At 44.6% G+C, this 23,538-nt stretch overlaps 2 protein-coding genes across 2 annotated transcripts in view; both read left to right on the top strand.

Moving 5' to 3' along the window:
* The window catches only part of LOC129369749 (ubiquitin-associated and SH3 domain-containing protein B-like), a 40,202-nt gene extending 32,737 nt beyond the window's left edge, over positions 1–7,465 (top strand). The window contains exons 6-14 of the mRNA XM_055045339.1: positions 709–917; positions 1,178–1,322; positions 1,788–1,914; positions 1,982–2,101; positions 2,177–2,269; positions 2,346–2,490; positions 3,460–3,566; positions 3,645–3,754; positions 4,130–7,465. Of these exons, the coding sequence (XP_054901314.1) occupies positions 709–917; positions 1,178–1,322; positions 1,788–1,914; positions 1,982–2,101; positions 2,177–2,269; positions 2,346–2,490; positions 3,460–3,566; positions 3,645–3,754; positions 4,130–4,267 (1,194 nt within the window). The 3' untranslated portion in view covers positions 4,268–7,465. The remainder of the gene's footprint in view (positions 1–708; positions 918–1,177; positions 1,323–1,787; positions 1,915–1,981; positions 2,102–2,176; positions 2,270–2,345; positions 2,491–3,459; positions 3,567–3,644; positions 3,755–4,129) is intronic.
* A 235-nt stretch (positions 7,466–7,700) lies between these two features.
* LOC129369748 (mucin-17-like) lies at positions 7,701–20,887 on the top strand. Its single transcript, XM_055045337.1, has 5 exons — positions 7,701–7,748; positions 13,405–13,917; positions 14,005–14,348; positions 14,433–14,477; positions 15,972–20,887. Exons 2-5 carry the CDS (start codon positions 13,451–13,453, stop codon positions 20,864–20,866), a joined length of 5,751 nt encoding a protein of 1,916 aa, XP_054901312.1. The 5' UTR covers positions 7,701–7,748; positions 13,405–13,450; the 3' UTR covers positions 20,867–20,887.
* Positions 20,888–23,538: the final 2,651 nt, after the last annotated feature.

Raw genomic sequence — 23,538 nt, 5'->3', positions numbered from 1 at the left:
GTTGTATCAGGGCCACACTAAAGAATTTTTGTTCAATTATGAGGATATAGTCTTAATGTTAACAGAATAAAGATGCAATTTAGATGAATAAAGATGAAAATGGATAAAAAAGTCGTAATGATGAAAACTAGATCAGGATCTGACAGGAACTGCTCAGTTCATGGAGTTTTCTCTTCAACATCGTCTGGACATTTGTTTCAAAGTCCTGTTACAGCCAATAATTTGATGCTGATATTTTAAACAATGAAGTATTTCCACTAAGTATTATCTAAAATATACACCAAAGTATTTTATTTTTTGTTATTTTTGCGTTGGATTTCTGATAAAATTATTTCTTTATTATCCTAATATTTGAACTTTATTCTGGTTACAATAAAACGTTATCCTTATAGTTGCGCGACTGTATTCTTGTAATACTTTATTCTCCTATTTAAAAATAAAACAATCTTAGCCTGGCCCTAGTATTCTGCTGTGTTGTTTGATCTTTAGTGGTAAAACAGGATCGAAGGCCTCTGGTGTGCAGACATCACTCTGAACTATGAAAACTAAAGGAGTTGATTGTATATTTCCATAAATTAAATCTGTATATTTCCTTAAATTAAATCTTCAAATGGATTTATGGCCCCGCCCTAATTCCATGTCACACATAACGTTCAAACCCTGGTCGCCTCACAGTGTTGAGCGTCATGCCTCTGGATGTGCCTGCAGACGCTGAGGGTCATGTACCCCTACATGCCCCAGAACGATGACGAACTGGAGCTGGTTCCTGGTGATTTTATCTTCACGTCTTCCATGGACCAGACCAGCACCAGCGAGGGCTGGGTCCACGGAACCTCGCTGGCCACCGGCCTGTCTGGACTTCTGCCGGAGAACTACGTGAGCTTGGCCGACGAGTCTGACACCTGGGTGTTTCACGGGTGAGGACCAGGATGACATAAATAAATCAGACAGATGAAAAAGCATGAGGGAAAAAACGGCTGCAGTTCTCTGGAGGAGCAATGATTTCCCTTTTTTTTTTTTTTACTGTTTTTAAAATGTACAATGTCCACACTGCACATCTTAAGCCAGCTGATTCAGGTTCAGTGTTGGAGTAGAATTTAAATTCAATTCAATTTCAGTTTCAGTCCCTCAGATTCGTTGCAGTACAGTCAGCCGTCCGTCTTTCTTCTCTCCCCAGCTCCCATTCCTTCTTCAGCTGTGGTCCCGGTGATAAAGCTGGTAAGGACAAAGGAATGTTTGACGGCCTGCTGGACAGCCGACGTCCCGACAGCACCAGTCCTGGAGACACGCCTGCTCTCAGTCTGATCTGCCACCCTGTGCAGGTACTGGTGGCTGTGATGCTGTCTTTAAAAAGCTACTGGTTCCACTGAGAGATAATTTCACTTATAACAAGATATTTTTCTCATAAGTGAAATAATCTGCCAATGCAACAAATAGTTGGTTTTTTTCATCAATATTAAGAAATCATTGACTCAAAACAAACTTCTATATCTCCATGAAAAGACAGTTTGGTTTTATTGTTAGTGTACTACCATAATCTGCACTAGAAATGAGAACAAAAATACTTGGAAAGATTGAGTGTTTTTTCTATGGTTCATAAAAAGAGAAGTTTCTCATTGCGGTGAAAGAAAACCGCTCGGCATTAATTCTCCGACAGGAGGCTCACACCTGCTGGTGCAGTGAAATCCAGTTTGAGTTTTGTGTGTTTTGAATGACTCTCAGTTCAAAGCGTTTGCTCTTCCGTGCCGCTGCCTTACTCCATCATTTCTGGGCCTGTTTCCCTGCAGCAGGTCCTGCGGTTCAGCGGCAGCCACACTCGGCAGCCCAAACGCACGGTGTTCGTGTGCCGGCACGGTGAGAGGATGGACGTGGTGTTTGGGAAACACTGGCTCACTCTCTGCTCGGACAGCAAAGGTGAAACTTTGAACTCTGCCAGGTCTGACTTTACACCAGAGGTTAAACGCATGTTGTTGCTCTGCAGGCAGATACGTACGCTCCAACCTCAACATGCCTCCCAGCCTGCCTCTGTGGGGAGGACAGAGAGACTACGACATGGACGCCCCCATCACTGTGTTTGGGTCCACTCAGGCCCGATTAGTGGGTATGTCAGTGAAAGAGTGGTCAGTAGCGTGGCTTTTTGAAACATATCCCAGGTAACCGTGTGCTGCCTTCTCAGGCGAGGCCCTGTTGGAGAGCAACACGATGATAGACTTTGTGTACTGCTCTCCGTCGCTGCGATGTGTTCAGACTGCGCAGAACATCTTGAAAGGTGAGCCGGTTCTGCTCGGGAGTCGGTTCCGACGGCCCTCCTGTCCTCCCTGACCGCCGGGTGTTTGTGTGAGCAGGCCTGCAGCAGGACGGGAAGCTGAAGGTGCGCGTGGAGCCGGGTCTTTTCGAGTGGACAAAGTGGGTGTCAGGGAACGCCATGCCAGCGTGGATCCCCCCCACTGATCTGGCTGCTGCCAACTTCAGCGTAGACACGGCTTACAGGTGAGGGAGATGTCCGTTTCCATGACAACACGTCACATTTAAAGCCTAAAACCGCCCTGTTCCAAAGGAGGAGGGAAAGTTTGCTGGAGGTGAACAGACGGGTCCAGTGCTGCTCTGACACAGAGACTCCAGTCAAGTCAGTGTTGCTTTTCAAAAATGGGATTTCTGACTCGACTCAGATTCCTGGTTCAACACTCGAGGTTTTGTAGCAGACTTTAGGATTCGGTTTGTGCTCAACAAAATCAAGCTAAGATTTGTTTTGGGGGGTGGTCCGGTTGGTTTGTCGAAGTGTGAATGTGGAATCAAACTCTGAAGCAGAACAAGAGAGTGAACTTTGGTTGGCCTACAAACCTAGGTATCAGTTCTGTTGAAGTGAACTTTGGTGCGGTTTGAATCCATATGTGAATTCCAAGCAGACTCGAGACTTCTCCAAAAGCAGAAAGTGGACTACAGTGCAGGGCATTCTGGGTAACTACAACAAAATAAACATGCCAGTTGAACACTAGGGGCAGAAATTTCCAGTTCTCCTCAACCAACTCAAACCCACATTTCATTTTAAACCCACAAACTCCCATTTCTTTCTGCTAAACACACCACTGTGTTCCTCTGGATGAAAACTTTGGTATTTTGTTTTGTGTTGGAGACTCTTGGTTTTTTGGTTGTTTTTTTCCTTGGCATTTTCATAAATTATGGAAATAAATGGCTGCTCAGTTATCTGACATAATTTCATTTAGTTGTTATTTTAAAGCTTTGTGTTTGTTCTGGTTCTGATTCCCATTTGCACCAGCTGACTCTTGTAACACACCAGTTCAAACCAACCCCCTGCTGCTGAAACCCTCCGTTGTTTTCTCACCGCAGATGATGAGCAACATTTAAAAAGTCGCTATAAATTGTTGGTTGTCGAAGCAGACGCAAAATGTCCGCTGGGTCGATCTTCTCTCTCCTGATAGTCTGTCTGTCTCTGCTCAGGCCTCTGATCCCAGCCAGCAAGCTGACTGTGTCCGAGTCCTACGAGAACTACATGAGTCGCAGCTACCAAGTCACCAAAGACATCCTGTCAGACTGCAAAAACACAGGTAGCCCGAGCTCCTCCGCCGCCGTCGTTGTCGGTGCTCATGCGTTGGTGGTGATGTCTGACTTTCTGCTCTGCGTAGGAAACAACGTGCTGATCGTCGCCCACGCGTCTTCCCTGGAGGCCTGCACACGGCAGCTGCAGGGCCGCAGCCCCCAGAACGCCAAGGACTTCATACAAGTTGTACGAAAGGTCCGTCTGCTCCACGTCATTTTGGTTTCCACAGCACACTTTTCTCCTGTCATGGCTCCTCTCCGCAGAGCGTATCCGCAGTGATGCATCATTTTAACTCCATAAGCATCCTGTTTGTTTTGAAATGATGAAATCCTGGTTAACGGCCACTGCCTCATTAATATAGATAGTGACCATCCGGCATGCTGGGAGACATATTTTAAATGTTGTTCCTATGTCTTCATATAAGAAAGTTTTCAAAACAAATAGAGTCTTAGGGGAACCTGACAGTAGAAGTTGGCCACATCTGGTCTGTGAGTCTCTGCTAAGTTACAGTTATAAAAGCTGTGCTGGGAATAATGCTAGAAACCTGGATGTGCTGTGTTTGGTCCTCAGATCCCCTACCTGGGCTTCTGTGCCTGTGAGGAACAGGGAGAGACGGGAATGTGGCAGTTAGTGGATCCTCCAATCCTGCCTCTGACTCATGGACCAAACCACTCCTTCGACTGGAAGGAGACTCTTCTGCAAGAATGACGCCTTCCTGCTCCGAGTCGGTCACAGTGAGCTCCCCGAGCCACATCCACTTCCACCCCCCCCAACAACCAACCAACCCAGCAAAATGACTGGAGCTCTTGTCTTCTCAGCCTGTTCAGAAGCCGCAGTCCCTGCAGTGGATTGGCGAACGTTCACACTCTGCTGGCGTTGTGGGTCGACTCAGGACGCTGACAGGCTCAGGCGGTCTGACGGTGTCTGGGTTTCTGCCGCTCTGTGTGGAACCGCCTCTTGAATTTGGTCAGATCGACATTGCAAACTCTCTCATGTAATACTTCTCATGTTGATTTATGCTAGAGCATGTTAGCAGGCTAATATGCTAGCTTAGAACTAAAATTAAAGCTTGAACTTCAACTTCCTAGTATGCAGTTGGGGGCTTTTGATTTTTTTCTTGCTCTCTGTTAGTCGTGCCGCACCAACACTTTTACCGGCCTGGGGTCTGGCCACCCCATGAGAATGGACACCACTGGACATACGTATCAACAAAAGGACTATTGTGTCCCTGTGTGTGTGTCCATGTGTGTGTTGAAATGCAGCGGAGGCTCATCGCCGTGGGTCTGGTTGCTGGTGGTTTCAGGTCAGATCTCTGCAAATTGATAAAGTTTCTCCTGTTGCATAATTAACTTTCTTCTCTTAATGAAACTAAATCAAACAACAAAGTGGACGTTTCGCAACACTCCTGAAAAATGTCGATTTTTATGCTCGTTCTTATTTTGTTTTTCAATTCTGCAAACATCTGATTGGGGATTTATTTAATTTTTTTATTTATGCCAAAAAAAACACATAAAGAGACTGTAACCCTCCTGATGGTGTAAACAGCAGTTCTCTCCCAAACTGTTGCTGCTGACAGTAGTTTGTCCTTCAGCAGCGCTGATGGACTGCAGCAGAGAACATGAGAACGTCTTCATGTTGGGTTCCCTGGAGGCAGCGCAGCCTTTTCCCACACATTCAGTGTATTTAATACATAACACACACACACACACACACACACACACACACACACACACACACACACACACACACACACACACACACAGCTTCGACAGCACATGTTGCACTTAGTGACAATCATTCAGTAGCATCTTGATTCTGGCCCAGCAGCGATTATTGTCCAAAGGGTTGGAATAGCTGTAATCATGTACTGAGAAAGGTCTTCCAGTTTTATCTCTATTTATTTTTAAGCCTCTTTTTTAAATAAAAATAATGTGTACAAAGAAAAAAAAAAGAACCTTTGTAGCTGCATGCAAGAATTTAAGAAGGAGTGTCTCAGGTGTTGCATTTCGCAGGTATTTGCAGCTTTGCATCAACTGACTGTAGTTCCTCCCTCGTCTCTGTATGTTCTTCACTTCTCGGCTTTGAAAGCCGCAGGCACAACGAAGTCGTTTATGTAGCCACATTGTGCTACTAGTTCACAACAGATTATCATTTACATTTTTTTTTTAATAAAACTTTCAGGCTGAAACTTGAATAGATTGTTTGGTTGCGATGCTGGAGTTTGGTCAGACTGGACTCCGAGCCCCGGGTTCTCCTCAGATCCTGACAGAATGTAGGAGGACATCATTCAGAGGAGCCGTCAACTGGAAAGAGGTCCAAACATGATGCTGGTCTTCTTTTCTGAACGTTTCAAAAGTAAAATCAAAGAGTCAAAGTTGAGCCCTGCAAAGCCGATCAGCGTAGCAAGAATGGAAAATAAACTGCAGACAGATTAAATAAAAACATCTCAGGTCCGTTTCTGTTTTAAAATAAAAGCACTTTCCACTGGTTTGAATACATTTCAATAAATTCCAAATGTAATTAACTTTCCCCATCAAGCTAACCACGTTCTGTCAAAGTTAGAGAATCCTCATAGGTGCAGACAGAGAGTCAGAATAATGTACCATGAGATTTTGTAATGTTGTGTCATTATGGTCTTTCACAAACCGGATCCATGGATCGCTTCACTGGTTTTTTATGTGGAACCTGATCAGGCAGTTGGAAACGGATGTTAAGTGTTAGTTTGAGCGACGCTCATCACCGCTGGTGTTTTTATCTCCACAAAAAGGGATTCCTTACATTTTTCTAAGCTGACGTTGAAAAAAATACAACTTCACAATCACAATGTTTCCATCAAATAAGAAACACATTTAAAATCACACATAGTCTGTTCATGCAATGTCTTTAAAAAAAATCCAGTGCCATGATCCTCCTGCAACTTCCTGTCGTCTTCTTCGCCATTTCTGCCAGTGGCAACATCTCTGTTGTGGTTCAGGTGACTCGTGATGTGAAAAAAAATGTTGCCATTGCAATAAAACAATTTGGAAATGGCCAAAAAAAATCCACCTCATCCGAGCGCAAAACTTTTTTTTTTCAAATTGCCCAATTATATGGTCAATGAAAATGCATGTTATAGTTTGCCTACCTGTTGCAGAAAGATGCCATATAACTGTGATTTTGTAGAAATGTGAATAGATTGTCAGAGTGGCGTCAGACTGAGAGCCAGTTTGGTTTGTGCCCCGGGTTTTTTCTTACGTTAGCTGTTTTCCCTGACTAAATAACGGAGACATAACGGAGAATGTTCCGTTAAAAAGAGGAACATTCATTTATCCCAGCAGGAGAAGAAAAAGCAGAGCAGAGCCATGTGAGGGAGACTTGGTGGAAGAAGCCATATTTTTTCTGCATTTCTTATTTATTGTCTGAACATATCAAATGTGTACAGCATATAAGTTAAAGTTCCACCTTTTCAAGCCAAAATATATGTCAGTATGTAATTTAAAATGAAACGTGTGTGTGTGCAGTTTACGACTTTTTTTTTTTTTCTTTTGCAAACACGCAGCTATCAAGGAGAAATGGCTACTTTTTTAAAAAGCTTCCATATTTTCATGCAAAGATGTCTGGGGGAAGGAAGTAGGGCCAGCATATGTGTTTTTTTGTTGTTGTTTTGAGACAATCTCCATTTGGTTTTTAAATAGTACTTTTGGTTCAGACGCTATGAAAACAAGCAACATTCTTTTCTCGGCAATAACTTTTAAAAGAGAAGGCTATCTATTGTTCATTTGCAGTTTTCATCTAAGTAATTCAGCAGCCGGACAGCTTTGTCTTTTCTAGTCTGGATGTTTCTGCTCTTGCTTCTGTTACAATTATAAATGTATTCACGTCCAACTTTTAAATAAAAGAGAACGTCATTCTTTGGATACTGAAAAACACAGACTCGCTTCCTGATTTCAAGCCATTAAACACATTTGTGGTCATAATGTGACAAAATGTTAAAAAGCTTGAGGAAAAAAATGACAATGCACCTTATTGAATGGGTGGCTTTATTTTCCACATCAGACAGGCTACAGTTTCAAAAGTAAGTAGAAATCCAAGCCAATAAAATAAAAATAAATGCCTTCAACTGTCACTGAACTGATAACTGATGTTTTTATTCAAAATGAAGGTGGAGGGCAACAGACAGGAGGACGTCTGCCGGGCTGAGAGGGAGCAGGTAGGTCCAAACATCTGCAGGAAGAACTGCTCTAATTATTCACAAGGTCAAATTAAATGTCTGGATGTCATTGTAACAATTAAACAGAACGCAAAAGAATTACAAAGATATTTGAAGTTATAGTTTTAAAAAATATTGCTTCATTGGTTGAAAAAGAAAAGGGAAAAAATAACCACTAACAGCTAGCTTTATTATAAATTATGCCAATGGAAAGTTAATTGGGGCCTGCCATAGAAATGTATGGCATTTGTTCATCACCTCAAGTTAACTGTCTCTTCCTACTACCGTTAATGTGGCCCGTACCGCTGCGTGCCCCCTAACAATAGGCTATATAAATCAAAACCTGCAGCTCAATCCCGTGAGGGGAGATATTACTTTTGTTGGTATTTTGAGTAACTGTGGCAACATAATTAACAACAAATGAGCCAAATTCAAGTCAAAACAAAAGACTAACTGACACAAAACAGACAGAATTTTGTCTCCCTCTGATCTGCTCTTTAGAACTACAATGATGGCAAAATGTAAGAATACAAACATGGTGGAACAACTGATATAAAACTCATTGCATCTCTGAATAGCGCTGCTTGTTATATCTTACATGCATATCATATAGTGGTGGCAAAAGCAACAAAAAATCTAGTGCTGGACTTAAGATGGCGTAAATGCACACATATTCATAACATACTTTGATTAAATTCATAAATTTCAGTACCAAAAAGTTTGCTTACCAGACGAGTCTCTCTAACCTGAGAATGTGAATCTGAACTGGGCTGATTCTGTGTCTTCAAATCATTTTAACAATTCATAACTTATAACTTCTAAGTCTGAAACAGGAAGAGGTTTGAAAAAACAGTCTGTGTGCTACATTTGGTGCATCAAAGAGTGATGTCATCACTGCTGATGTCATTGTTACCATTGAAGCTGAACATTCTAATGATGCATTCACATCAAACACATTTTGAGCGTCAGGCGATTCTGGTTTATATTCAAAGTCTATGTGGAGTGTTGGATGCGCTCGATGTGTCAAACATTCCAACAGCCCAGGGATTCCCCGCAGAGCTTCACTTTTTTGGCTCAGCTCTCTCTTCACCATGACGGATCGGTACAACTCCCACTTCACGGCAGACGCTGCGCTAATCCCCTGTCGATGTCCGGCTCCCTTCTCCCTCATTCGTGAACAAGATCCCAAGACACTTGAACTCCTCCACTTGGGGCAGGACCTGGACTTGGAGAAGGCAAGACACGCAGCTGGACCTAGTCCTGGAGAAGGCACGACACAACCCTGGACCTGGAGAAGGCGCAATACACCCCTGGACCCGGAGAAAGCACGACACGCCCCTTGACCTGGACCTGGACCTGGAGAAGGCAAGACACGCCCCTTGACCTGGACCTGGAGAAGGCACGACACGCCCCTTGACCTGGACCTGGAGAAGGCACGACACGCCCCTTGACCTGGACCTGGAGAAGGCACGACACGCCCCTTGACCTGGACCTGGAGAAGGCACGACACGCCCCTTGAACTGGACCTGGAGAAGGCACGACACGCCCCTTGACCTGGACCTGGAGAAGGCACGACACGCCCCTGGACCTGGAGAAGGCACGATACACCCCTGGACCTGGAGAAGGCACGATACACCCCTTGACCTGGACCTGGAGAAGGCACGATACACCCCTTGACCTGGACCTGGAGAAGGCACAATACACCCCTGGACCTGGAGAAGGCACGATACACCCCTGGACCTGGAGAAGGCACGATACGCCCCTGGACCTGGAGAAGGCACGATACGCCCCTTGACCTGGACCTGGAGAAGGCACGATACGCCCCTGGACCTGGACCTGGAGAAGGCATGATATGCCCCTTGACCTGGACCTGGAGAAGGCACGATACGCCCCTTGACCTGGACCTGGAGAAGGCACGATACGCCCCTTGACCTGGAGAAGGCATGATACGCCCCTTGACCTGGACCTGGAGAAGGCACGATACGCCCCTGGACCTGGACCTGGAGAAGGCATGATACGCCCCTTGACCTGGACCTGGAGAAGGCACGATACGCCCCTTGACCTGGAGAAGGCATGATACGCCCCTTGACCTGGACCTGGAGAAGGCACGATACGCCCCTGGACCTGGACCTGGAGAAGGCATGATATGCCCCTTGACCTGGACCTGGAGAAGGCACGATACGCCCCTGGACCTGGAGAAGGCACGACACGCCCCTTGACCTGGACCTGGAGAAGGCACAATACACCCCTGGACCTGGAGGAGACACTCTTCATGCCTTTTCCGGCTCATCACTAAGGCCTCGGACTTGGAGGCACTGATCCTCACCCTGGCCGCTTCACACTTGGCTGCAAACTGATCCAGGGAGAGCTGCAGATCACGTCCATCAGGACTGATTGATTTGAGAAATCAATCAGTTTCTCAAGTTGTTTGAGTTCTACTTTAACATCTAGACTCTGCAACATCGGAACAGTTAAAGACAGACTTACAGTTAATCAGTTAAAACTGATATAAAATTTTATATCAGTTTTAGGGTTAGTTCAACTGTTGAACTAACCCAACAAATCTGTCCCCAACAGTTGAACTACTGAGTTATCAGGTAGTTGAACCAATGCTGTAACAGTTTAGTTTGAGAACTCAAACTGTGACTCATATGACCCCACAATCTGTCTCGGGTCCAAGGGGAGCAAACAACTCCAAAAACCAAACAGAGAAGCAGTCAATGTAGTTTATTACAAGGGAGTCACTTTAAAACCGTCCTCTTGTCTCCATAAAATCCAGGGTTCAATAATTGCCCTTCAATAAAAGTCATCAGTTAGAAGCCACAGGTTGGTCTCTGCTTACGATGCCGTTTCTGGTCGACAGTCCAGAGGAAAAACAACAAACCCAAAACAATCTAAACATGCAAATCACGACAAGAAGTGGAAGTAACAAAGAAAAGCACAATCACATTTTCCTCTGTACATCTTGGCTCTGAGACATCCATCCTTTGTTTTCAACTGATTGTCCAGTTCTGAGCAACTGTGTGAGCTTTTCTCTGTCACATCGGAGCAGTTAAAGACGGACTTGCAGTTAATCAGCAGCCACCAGTTTTAGAGCCTCTTCAGCAAATCTGTTCCCAACAGCTGAACCACTGAGTTATCAGTTGGTTTGAACTAATGCTGTAACAGTTCAGCTCTCAAACCGAACTGCTATAGCATTATCATCAAGCCTGTAACAACCACCACAAGAAACGACGTGACATATCCCGTAACTTCTGCCGTACACAGCTTTTTCCAGCAGACTGTTCTCAAAGCCTTTAAAGGCCTTCTTCATTTGTTCCTGCAGCAGCTCGATCATTGGTGCTGACGTGTTCATCCTTTGTTTTCAGCAGGTTCTTTAGCTGCGAGCTGCTGTGTGTCTTCTTCTGCTTGACGAGAACTTTGCTGCACATGCTGCTCCGCTTCTTTGACGTTGTTGCAAATTTCCTTGGCATTGTGAGACCTTCTGCCATCCTGTCGACCATCTTGTGGATGAGCGCAGTTTCCTCTTAGCCGAGCTGCTCCAAAGCTTTCAAAGCCCCTCAGTCGATCAGCAGCCTGAGCTCCAGGTTTGCTGCCAAACAACTTCAGCTTTTTCCCTTCCAGTACCTTCTCCATCGGGTCAGGAACATCGGAACATTTAAAAAATATTCGTTTTATGTTCATCTTCTCGCTACAAGTCTGCACGACACGATTCCAGTGTGAGAACTCTTTGAACTTGTGTTTGCTTGTGAGGAGTCACTGAAGGAGACAGCGACTCAAAACCTGTCAAAGCCTTTGTGACGCCGTCATTCAGTGACATCATGTCAGTGACATCATGTCAGTGACATCATAGGGCAAAAACGCCTTGTCAAGTCTCCCATTTTTGGCCGGGAGATTATTAGTAGTAATTCTTTTGAACATGAGTTATGTGTTTGTTTCTTGTTGCTTTTGACCAATAAGATACACAGAATTTCTGATTGTGAGATGATAAATAGTATCATTATCTCAGGTTAGGGCCCTTTTATCATAAATAAGGTATTATCTATTTCTCTTACTTGTTAGCCATGTTTAGTATATTGAATGGAGTAAGTCAATTATACACAGCATGCTAGTGGTGGTCCACATGCTGCTGACAGTATTCACGCTAAAATGAACATATTTGTCAAATTAGCATAAAATTACTAACATGGTTCAAGTCCATGTTATTCACATTTTTTTTTGCTAAGAACGCTGGGTCCAAACCGACGGTCACACTTTGGCAGGACCCGGTTAAATTTCTTCAGGAATTTTGTAGTAGAAGAGATATGTTTCTCCACAGACTGTTTAACTGTTTAAATTAAAAATGTCTTTGGGGACATTAGGGAAAGCTCCACTTCCTCTCAGCTGTCACTGTTGTTATTCATGCCACGCGAGGCAAACTGCTGACATGTGCAGTTAGAGTAACTGATGAAACTTTTAAGCGAAGCCTTAAAAGAAAAACACTGACACTGACTCGGTGTGAGAAAAACAGATTTATACGGAAGCTTTTAACTGCCAGAAATAGGACATGAATACTGGAGCAGTATCTCTTTAAAACGTGACAGTTTCTCATCATAACAAGACAAGTCAGATATATTTTTCCTCAGATGACTGACTTGTTAAAGGAGCTCTGTCTTCCCACTCCGTTTCTCCCAGCTATTTATTTATATAGCACATTTTCAGCAACAAGGTAATACAAAGTGCTAAAAGCTGCTGTCATAAAAAATTAAATCAGTTTGATTTGATTTAATCATATTACATCAGTGTGAAAAGATGTACTCATCAAAAGTAGAAACAATTATTAATTACAGGGTCGGCATTCCATAAAATCGACTTGTTTGAGCTTTACATCCTGTTATGTTATCTCCTCATCCAAAACACACCTGGAGTTTTGCCTTGACTGTTTTATGAATGTTTGAAAAATCCCTTATTCTCCCATGGCAACCATTCAGCTGTGCAAAACGCCTGTGTTGTCTGAACACCTGACATTGCAACCAGCGCCTGCAACTCCTCAGCTCCTTTAGACTAGCCAGCAGCAAATAGCAAACACCTGCTAGTTGTTGCTGAGTTCACCATACCAGCTACTTCTCAGTGAAACGCTGGTAAAAGCTTAAAACAGAGGAACCTTTGACCTCTATTATGTTGTGATGACTTCCTGTGGGCGGAGTTTCAGAAAGGGCAGGCGTTTTTAAAGAGACAGAGGCCCAATTTCAAGGGATTAAAATACAAAGTATTTTTAAGTCATATTTGAATTATATTGTATTTTGTATAACAACTGAAGGCAATAGTTACTTTATTGCCTTTATTGTGCTCTATGTGTATATAAAACACATAATGCTAACCTTTATATATTAAGAGTTTATTAATGGGTGGTTTTATGAATACATTCTTCTACAACCAACCCTTAAGAATATCTGTGACCTTGATATGGCCCAAAATGAAAATAATTTTGAAACCCCATAGAGAATCTGTGGAGGGAGCCCAAGAAAAAAAATATTTTTGTTGCTGTAATCCCAAGATTACCGAATTTCTAAATTGACACTACTGTTACATTGTTACATTTTTGTTTTGTCAGATATCTGCCTCACACTCTACCGTAGCTTTAACAGCACCATGCTGATGTGTTCTGTGGTTTCAGCAACATAAAAAAGTTTGAACTTTGAGACACAGCCGAATACCACGTCATGATGGACACTGCTGAAGACGACCTGGAGGGCTGCTGGGGATGGCCCACGGCTCCAGACTGCTACATCCCCAACTCTATAATCAGGAGCTGGAGGAAGAAACGAAAACGTCACACTGGGGAAGACTTCTGGGACGACTTGTTTTCTGGCAATCTGTTCCAGGACATCGAACTGAGCGATGAAGAGGATGCATCTGCTGACAGGGTCTTCTACTCTTATTTTGATGTTGACAAGGTCGATATTTCTGCTGAGATTGAAAAGAAGAAGCTACTAAAACCCACGTTGCGGAAATCAAGCAGAGCGCGAGGAAAAGCACTCACTGGAAGAAAGGTTTCAATGAAACCAAAAGTAAGTCCGAAGAGAAAGGAGTTTGAGTTTGGGCAGTTGCCTGACATGGAGCCAAGGAGGAGTCTGAAAACTTCCAGAAATCTGCTGTCTCAGAAGTCAGGTCGAAAAAGAAAAGACAGGTAAGCAATTAAAGACAAATATGACTTTAAATCCACAAATGTGCTCAAATGTAACTACTATACAGTCTAGGTGTTTGTGTGTGATAGATCTTCCAAAGCAGAAATTGAAGAGGGCGGACCTCCTACGTCAAAGGAAGATCTGAAGGACAGTTCAGGGCTGGGTGAAGACGTTCAGCTTGGTTTTGGTGAAGACGTTCAACTTCGGGTTAGTGAAGACGTTCAACTTCGGGTTAGTGAAGACGTTCAACTTCGGGTTAGTGAAGACGTTCAACTTGGAGTTGGTGAAGACGTTCAACTTGGAGTTGGTGAAGACGTTCAACTTGGAGTTGGTGAAGACGTTCAACTTGGGTTTGGTGAAGGTGTCCAACATCCACTTCAATCTGACTCCATGTTCGATTTAGCAAGCCAACAATTTGACACCATACCTGGAGGTGCAAAGAATTAATGCTCATGTGTGTGAAAATGTCTGATTCCATACAATACAAACATTTACACTGTTTTTGTATTTTTTGCAGAGGCGCAGCCTGTTGACTATGTGGATGCTGACATCTCAGAGCAAGGTGACATACGAGAGCCCTTCATGCGGCCATCATGGCTGTTCTTTTGAAGCACAGCATTCAAAAGAACAGCTGACTAACTTATAATGAGCTGCAAAATGTTCCCTTCTCAGAACATATTGGGAAGTAAGGAATACTTCAAATGCAATGCCCTGTCATTCAAATTCAAAAATACTTTATTTATCCCAAAGGAAAATTAAATGTTGTTGTAACTCAATAATTTAGATTCTTTAAAGATCCATTGAAGATGGATTTCCTGTAGTAGACTGCACTGCACTGAATCTGAAGAAGCCTGTGACTGAAGATGCCTTCCCAAGACAGGAATTCTGGGAAGGCAGATGAGACCTTCTCAAAATGCCTGGGAAAACTCTCTCATGACTGTCCTCTTCTTGAGACCGTCAGAGGATGGCCAGGGTTGTCTATAATTTCTTGATCCGATGAAGAATGCTTCTTTGCATCGTCATCTCCAGAGGTCCCACAAAACCAGCCTCCTTTATCAGGTTGTTGAGCCTTCTCAGGTCCCTGGTTCTGATGCTGCTGCCCCAACAGATGACGGCAGAAGAGATGACGCTCTCAGCAACAGATTTGTAGAAGATCTGCAGCACCTCACTGCAAACCTTGAAGGATCTTAGCTTCCTCAAGAAGTACAGTCTGCTCTGTCCCTTCTTATGGACGCTTCACTGTTGCGTCTCCAGTCCAGTCTGTTGTCAACATGAACACAGAGGTATTTATATTCCTCAACCACCTCTACGTCTTCTCCCACGATGGAAATAGGGTCTGATAATCCTGTTCCTCCTGAAATCAACAATCATCTCCTTTGCTTTGTTCACATTTAAAATAAAATTATTGTTCACATCCTTACACAAAGCATCGTGTTCCAACATGCTGCCAATTAACACTAGACACTGTTACATTTATACCTGAAGCTAATTAACAATTCTCTAAAACATCAACTATTTCCCCTAAATCACTTCATAACAAGTTAGGCCATATGTTACTGGTTAAAGTCCATTTAGAAGGCCATATGTGCCGCAGCTTTAAATTCCTGTCTGACGTCTTGAGATGTTCATTCAATATTTCCACATCATTTTCATCTATTTATGAAGTATTCCATACACAGGAGTTCCTCTATACAGAGTAACAGGAGGAAGTGGTGCAGAGCTCTTCATTAACTCACAGTTGGGATGGACTTCTTAGGGACTGCAGTTTTCTCACTTTTTCTTCAAATGTAACTTTGACCATAGCAATAAACATTTGAGCTTTAGTTTCATCAAATCACAGGACATGTCTTCAAAAGCTATGGCGTCTGTCCCTGAGTGTATTTGCAAACTGTGATTTGTTTGAGATTTATGAATTTATTTGACAGGGATGATTGATTTCAATTTATATTTCTGCAAATGTGTGCCATTAGTATTTATATATTTGTAAATGTGTGATGATATTCATGAGCCCTGGACAGTTTGAAGTAACAATTCACCTCCTTTGTTTTTCATGTAGCTTTAGATGATCAAACACTGATCAGTACCACCGAAACTGCTTTACTGGAGACTCCTCCAGCAACTCCAGAGGATACATTCAAACGGAAGGTTACCTTCGAAGAGCCTCAAGATGAAGTTCGTCTGCTAAAGTTGAAGCTCACTGATAAATATGACATGTACCAATACGAGATGGCGCTTAGTGAAAAGGCTTTGTCACTCTTTAGAAAACAGAGAGAAACAGTGTCTCCTCGAAGGAAAAGATCTAAGTCTAGTTCTGGAAGAAGAAAAGTTAGTTCTCAAAAGAGAAAGTCTCTTGGAAGGAGAAGCCTTGGTGGTAGAGGAAGAAGGATTAGTTTTAAAAAGAGAAAGTCTACCACTGGAAAGAGAAACCTGGGTCTTATGAAGGCACTGCAATTGCCACTTGCTCATTTATCTGCAGGATTAAATAGAATGACCAGGCCTATCAGAGGCAAACGTCGATCTACTGGTCCATTGACCCCTACATCCCGAAAGGAGTTCAAAGTCCAACCTGAAAGTCCTTCAGGCACTGGTGATAACATTCTTCCTCCTTCTGTATCCCTCGGCACTATCGCTGACCAAAGCCCCCTTCCTGATTGGAGGAAGAACCTGTACAAAATGATTTCTCTCAAGGGTTTCCGTTCTTCACGGGCACAAAGGCGGTTTTCTGTGGAATATCCAGAGGGGGCTTCCATTGCAAATATCCCCATCTTCCAACAGGGACAAGCTGAAGAATCCCAACAGGAGATGGAGGCAATTGAATTGAAAAAGAGCACAGAGTCAACTCGCCAACAACTCACCGAAGAGCAGTTTGCAGCAGAACATCCACAGGAGTCTCCTAGTGCCTCTAAGCCTTCAGTACCCATCCCTGAGCTCCAACGGGGTAAAGCTGAAGAATCCCAACAGGAGAATCAGGAGATTGAATTAAAAAAAAGCACAGAGCCAACTCGCCAACAACCCACCAAAAGACAATTTGCAGCAGAGCATCAACAGGAGTCTGCTGGTGCATCTGAGCCTTCAGTAATAACCCCTGAGCTCCAACAGGGCAAAGCTGAAGAATCCCAAAGGGTGAAACAGAAGACCCAATTGAAAAAGAGCACAGAGCCAACCCACCAGCAACCTGCCAAAGAGCAGTTTGCTCCAGAGCATCCACAGCAGTCTGTGGTTTCTGAGGGTGCATCCCGACCCTCAGAAACCACTCCCAAGCACCAAAAATTGAAACTGGAGAGCCAATTGAAAAAGAGCACAGAGCCAACCTACCGACAACCCACCAAAGGGCAGTTTGCAGCAGAGCATCAACAGGAGTCTGCTGGTGCATCTCAGCCTTCACTAATTACCCCTGAGCTCCAACAGGATCAAACTAAAGAATCCCAAGGGGTGAAACAGAAGATTCAATTGAAAAAGAGCACAGAGTTAACCTACCGACAACCTACTGAAGAGAAGTTTGCTCCAGTTCATTCAGGCGAACCTCCCAGTCTATTAGAATCATTCAAAGTCAAATCTGTTGTTCTACAGCCTCGACTAAGTTTGGCACAGTTGTTTGATTTGACAAAGACAACAGAGCCAACCCAACAACAACATACCACAGAGCAGCTTTCCGGAGAGCATCCACAGGCTTTTACCCATGCATCCCAACCTTCCACCCCCATGCTCCAAATGGATCAATCTGAAGCGGCCTTAAGGGTGGGGCAGGAGATTGAATTGGAAAAGAGCACAGAGCCAACCCACCAAAGACCACATTTATATGGAGAATCAACAGGAGCCTCTCAATATGCAGGATCCACTCCATATGCAGGAGCTCCCCAACAAACAGGAGCTGCCCCATCCACAGGGCCCCCCTCATATACAGGAGTTCCCCCATATACAGGAGTTACCCCATACATAGGAGCTCCACCATACACAGGAGCTCCCCAACAAACAGGAGCTGTCCCCTCCACAGGGCCCCCTTCATATACAGGAGTTCCCCCATATTCAGGAGGTACCCCACACACAGGAGCTCCACCATACATAGGAGCTTCCCCATCCACAGATGATTCCTCATATACAGGAGCTCCACCATACATAGGAGCTGCACCATCCACAGGGCCCCCTTCATATACGGGAGTTCCCCGATATACAGGAGCTTCCCCACACACAGGAGCTGTCCCAATCACAGGGCTCCCCTCATATGAAGGAGGTATCCCACACACAGGAGGTGTCCCACTCACAGGAGCTACACCATCCGCAGGAGCTCCACCACACATGGGAGCTGCCCCATCCACAGGGCTCCCCTCATATGAAGGAGGTATCCCACAAACAGGAGGTGTCCCACACACAGGAGCTATCTCATACGCAGGAGCTCCCCCACATGTGGGAACTGCCCAATCCACAGGAACCCCCTCATATACAGGAGGTACCCCACACACGGGAGCTGCCCCATCCACAGGGCTCCCCTTGTATACAGAAGTTCTCCCATATACAGGAGATACCCCACACATGGGAGCTGCCCCATCCACAGGACTCCCCTCACATACAGGAGTTCCCCCATATACAGGAGGTACCCCACACACGGGAGCTGCCCCCTCCACAGGGCTCTCCTCATATACAGGAGTTCCCCCATATACAGGTGGTACCCCACACACAGGAGCTTCCCCATCCACAGGACTCCCCTCACATACAGGAGTTCCCCCATATACAGGAGGTACCCCACACATGGGAGCTGCCCCATCCACAGGACTCCCCTCACATACAGGAGTTCCCCCATATACAGGAGGTACCCCACACACGGGAGCTGCCCCATCCACAGGACTCCCCTCATATACAGGAGTTCCCCCATATACAGGAGGTACCCCACACACGGAAGCTGCCCCATCCACAGGGCTACCCTCATATATAGGAGTTCCCCCATATACAGGAGGTACCCCACTTATGGGAGCTGCCCCCTCCACAGGGCTCCCCCCATATACAGGAGGTACCCCACTTATGGGCGCTGCCCCCTCCACTGGGCTCCCCTCATATACAGGAGTTTCCCCATATACAGGAGGTACCCCACACACAGGGGGTATCCCACACACAGGAGGTATCCCACACAAAGGAGGTGTCCCACACACAGGAGTCTCCCCATCCACAGATGAGTCCTCACATGCAGGGGCTCTTCCATACATAGGAGCTGCACCATACACAGGGGCTTCCCCACCCACAGGAGCTGCCCCATCCACAGGACCCCCCTCATATGCGGGAGTTACCCCAGACAAAGGAGCTACACCATATGCAGGAGCTCCACCATACACAGGAGCTGCCCCTTATACAGGGCCATTCCCTTATACAGGAGCTCCCCCATCCCCAGGAACTGCCCCATCCACAGGAGCCCTCTCCTATACAGGAGTTCCTCCATTTTCAGGAGCTCCCCCATACGCAGGAGCTACACCATACACAAGAGCTGCCCCTTACACAGGGCCATTCCCTTGTACAGGAGTTCCACCATACACAGGAGCTGCCCAATCCACAGGAGCCCCTCCATATGCAGGAACTGCCCAATCCACAGGAGCCCCTCCATATGCAGGAACTGCCCAATCCACAGGAGCACCCCCATATGCAGGAACTCCACCGTACACAGGAGCTGCTCCTTACACAGGGCCATTCCCTTATACAGGAGCTCCCCCATTCCCAGGAACTGCCCCATCCACAGGAGCCTCCTCCTATACAGGAGTTTCCCCATATGCAGGAGCTACACCATACACAGGAGCTGCCCCTTACACAGGCCCATTCCCTTATACAGGAGCTCCCCTACCCCCAGAAGCTGCCCAATCCACAGGACCCCCCGGCTTTGCAGGAGCTCCTACACATATAGGAACTCCCCCATTCACAGAAGATTCTTCACATACAGGAGCTGCTCCATACACAGGAGTCCCAGGAGTCCTCCCATACCCAGGAGCTCCCCCATACCCAGGAGCTCCCCCATTCACAGAAGATTCCTCTCATACAGGAGCTGCTCCATACACAGAAGTCCCAGGAGTCCTCCCATACACAGGAGCTCCCCCATACCCAGGAGCTCCCCCATACACAGGAGCTCCCCCATACCCAGGAGCTCCCCCGTACACAGGAGCTCCCCCATACCCAGGAGCTCCCCCGTACACAGGAGCTCCCCCGTACACAGGAGCTCCCCCGTACCCAGGAGCTCCCCCGTACACAGGAGCTCCCCCATACCCAGGAGCTCCCCCATACACAGGAGCTTCACCATACATAAGAGGTTCAGCATACAGAGGAGTCTCTTTGTTACAACTCACTGAAGGGCAGTTTGCTGCAAAGTATCCACAGAAGCCTCCCTGTACATCCCTACCTATAATAACCATGTCCATTCTACAAAGGGGCCCAGCTTACGCCAACCTTAGGGAGCTAAGAGTGGTTAAGGATCTAAGAGTGGCAAAGAAGAGTCAATTGAAAGGCAGCAAAGAACCAACCCCCCCAAAGTCACTTTTCTGGACAGCCTACACAGGAGCCTACCCATTCAAACTTCCCAAAGTGCTGTTTGCTGCAGAGCATCCACAGGAGCCTCCCCATGTCAATTTACAAAAACATGGTTTACTGCAGAGAATCCCCAGGAGTCTCTCCGTGCCAACCCAGCGAAAGGCTGTTTGCAGCACTGAAACAGGACATTTCCCATGCCATCCCGCAAAAGTGCAAAAACAGGAGCCTAAATCCCAACAGCCAAAAGCAACGATGGGACTGGGTCAAGCTGAACCATCCCTAAGGGTAGTGCAGGAGGTCCAATTGAAAATCAGCACAGAGCCAGCCCAATGTTCCTTCAGCCAAGTGGTTGCTTTGTCTTCTCAACAAAACTTCATCACCTCACAAAAATGTGGGAAGACGCAGTATGGAAAACTGCAGTTTGACTGGGTGAGAGGTTCATTAAAATGAAAACTGATTTGTTTCAAGAAAACAAAGTAAAGTACCTTGTCTGTTATCTTTCCTTCATGTGAGAATGATTCAGATTAGCTACTTGTTTCACTAGACACGGAATAATTTCCAGAAAATATTTTCATTCCCATGGAAGTGCAGAGAGTACTCTAAAATGCTATTTTCCCTCTGGATCAATGGGTGGCACTTTGGTGCCACCAAAGTGCCTATGAATGGTACATTACCATGGAACATGGTGAGTTTGGAGTTGAAGGTCAGGTTAGCATGTTAAAACCTAGAGGAATAACTTCACTTTGCTCGCTAATTTTCCTGTAGTTTCCCAGATCCAGGGACTTTGCATGTGCAGGGAAATAATAAAGAAACAACCATTCGACATCAGACTTCAGATATATCTAGAGATTTATCAGAAAATTCAATGCATACAGAATGTTACGTCAGCATTACACCCAGATCATCAAGAAGTCCAACACATAACAAAACATAGAATTACCTGCAACGAGTTGAAAAGGAAAGACAAAAATACATTTTTGGGAATTGCTCACTTGGGCTCAAACAAAGCAATTCGATCTTCTGCTGTAAAACAGACCTCTTTATAAGGATGTGTATTCCCTTAATTTAAATATATGCATTAGAAGGTGTGTCCTCCCCTTGTAGGGCTGTTTAATGTTAATTTTATTACCCTGCTTGAGACCTGTTAAAATCCAAAGGCAAATATATGGAGAGAACAAAGGTCGTTCTCAAACGGAGTCTCCCCGTACCAGTCTCCCATTTAAACATTCCAGACCAGAATTTATAACCTGCAACTAGACCTGGTGGTTTTTCTGTCTCAATGATTCAACAAGAAACTGATTTCTATTTTAAACAAACTGGTACAAAAATTTAATGCTAAATAATAACTATGAGTTTGGATCTAAAACCTGCAGGGTTGTCTGCTTTTAGAAAAGCTCTTTTAGAATACCTGAAATATTTTAGAAGTAAAATAGTTTCCTAATCCTATTGTATTTCAGTAATATAAAAGGCATGCAAATAGTATGGTTAGAAACTAACTAATTCAGAACATGCTGTTAATGTTTAAAGGAACTATCTTAATACATTTGATTATACTTGTAGAAGACTTTTCTTAAAGGTTGTAGTGTTTTACTGAACTCTTAAACAAACACCAAAGAATTTACTGATCCTGATAAGAGACAGAGTCCCTGTGCTGAAGGGAGTAAACCCCCGCCTGTCTGAAGACCCTCCTTAGTAATCTCTGTAAGTTCAGAGAGCCAGCAGTTGTTTTAGTTTGGATCTTTATCTAAGTTTAACTTTGAATCTACTCAAAATGTTCATGCTTGATCTGATATGTCATATGCACAAAGGTTGACTGTCTCTAAAGTTCTGCTAACCAAACTTACATTCTCAACACACGTTACCATTTAAAGAGTTTTTTTCACAGCCCAAGTCAAGGTGAAACTTTCATTCTCAAACACAATTAAAAACACAAAGAGTTGAGGGACACCCAAAAATCTATTTTCCGTGTGAATGTGAGGCACACATGGTTAAAACATTCCTGCTTTCAAAAAAAAAAAAGAAAAAAGGTTCCCGTGCGGTCTGTGCCTTTTGGGCTTGACATACAGGAGACACGTCACTTCCTGTTTGTTTGATATTTGCCCTCCAGTGACGTGACGGGCAGAATTTCGCTCTCCGCACTGAGCAGAAGCCATTTGATTAATAGCTGACCACATTCGTTGTTTGGCTCGTGATTTACTGCGCAGTAGGGTCACCAGACGAGCTCGATTTCCGGGGACAGTCCCCGTGTTAGCGGACCTCTCCCCGGCTGAAGCCGACCCCGGAAAAGTCCCAGATTTGAGCTTTTTATGAATGAGACAAAAAGTGTCCTCAAGATCGTTATTACGGTAGTCGGAAAGTAGAAAGCGCGAGTGAGCGGGTTGCGCGCAACAACAGTAGTTACGGTAGCTGCTCGCACTGCTGTTAACGTTACAAACATCGGAACCACCGCACAGATGTTTCTGGTACAGATTCACATTTATGGATAAATCAATGAGAAGACAGGCCTACTGTTCTCACTGATCTATAAATGTCTGCACGTATCTTTAGATCAGATATGAGGATTGATAAAGTGAATATATATATATACTAGAAAATACATTTCCTTTTGATTTTGGATCATTTAGATGGTAGGGTGGGTTCCTTATCAAGGAACAATAAGGTTCCTTTAGGACCATTAGGACCATCATCATCCTTAATCCACCTGCTGCTGCTCACTGCCAGTCAGCTGGCTGAAAAAACAAAAAAACCCTAGTTTCCGAGACAATTTCTGCTGTTTGGGAATATTTTGTGATGATAAAAAAGTACAGGAAGTCATAAACTAAAAACAGGACAGAGCACTAGTCCTGTTGCCTGGCAGCAACTACAGGCCAGGTACAGAAACAGATAGGCACAATGTTGTTCTGTAGAGCATAAAAAAAAGATGTTTTTCCCTGGTAGTTTTTCAAAATTTAGCAATTGTTTGTTTCATTTTGGTCCAAGTCTATGCATAAAAAATATATCAATAAATATGTCATATTAATTTAAAGGTTATAGCGTAGTTTTCAGCAACACGCCAAATGATTGCTGCTTTGTGATTTTTGTAAAAAGCAGTTTGATAATTATAAGGAAATAATTCTAGTCTC

The sequence above is a fragment of the Poeciliopsis prolifica genome, unplaced genomic scaffold (assembly GCF_027474105.1).
Source record: "Poeciliopsis prolifica strain line A6 unplaced genomic scaffold, Auburn_PproV2 SCAFFOLD022, whole genome shotgun sequence".
In the NCBI taxonomy this organism is placed as follows: Eukaryota; Metazoa; Chordata; class Actinopteri; order Cyprinodontiformes; family Poeciliidae; genus Poeciliopsis; species Poeciliopsis prolifica.
This window is presented reverse-complemented; position numbering and strand designations above follow the sequence as displayed.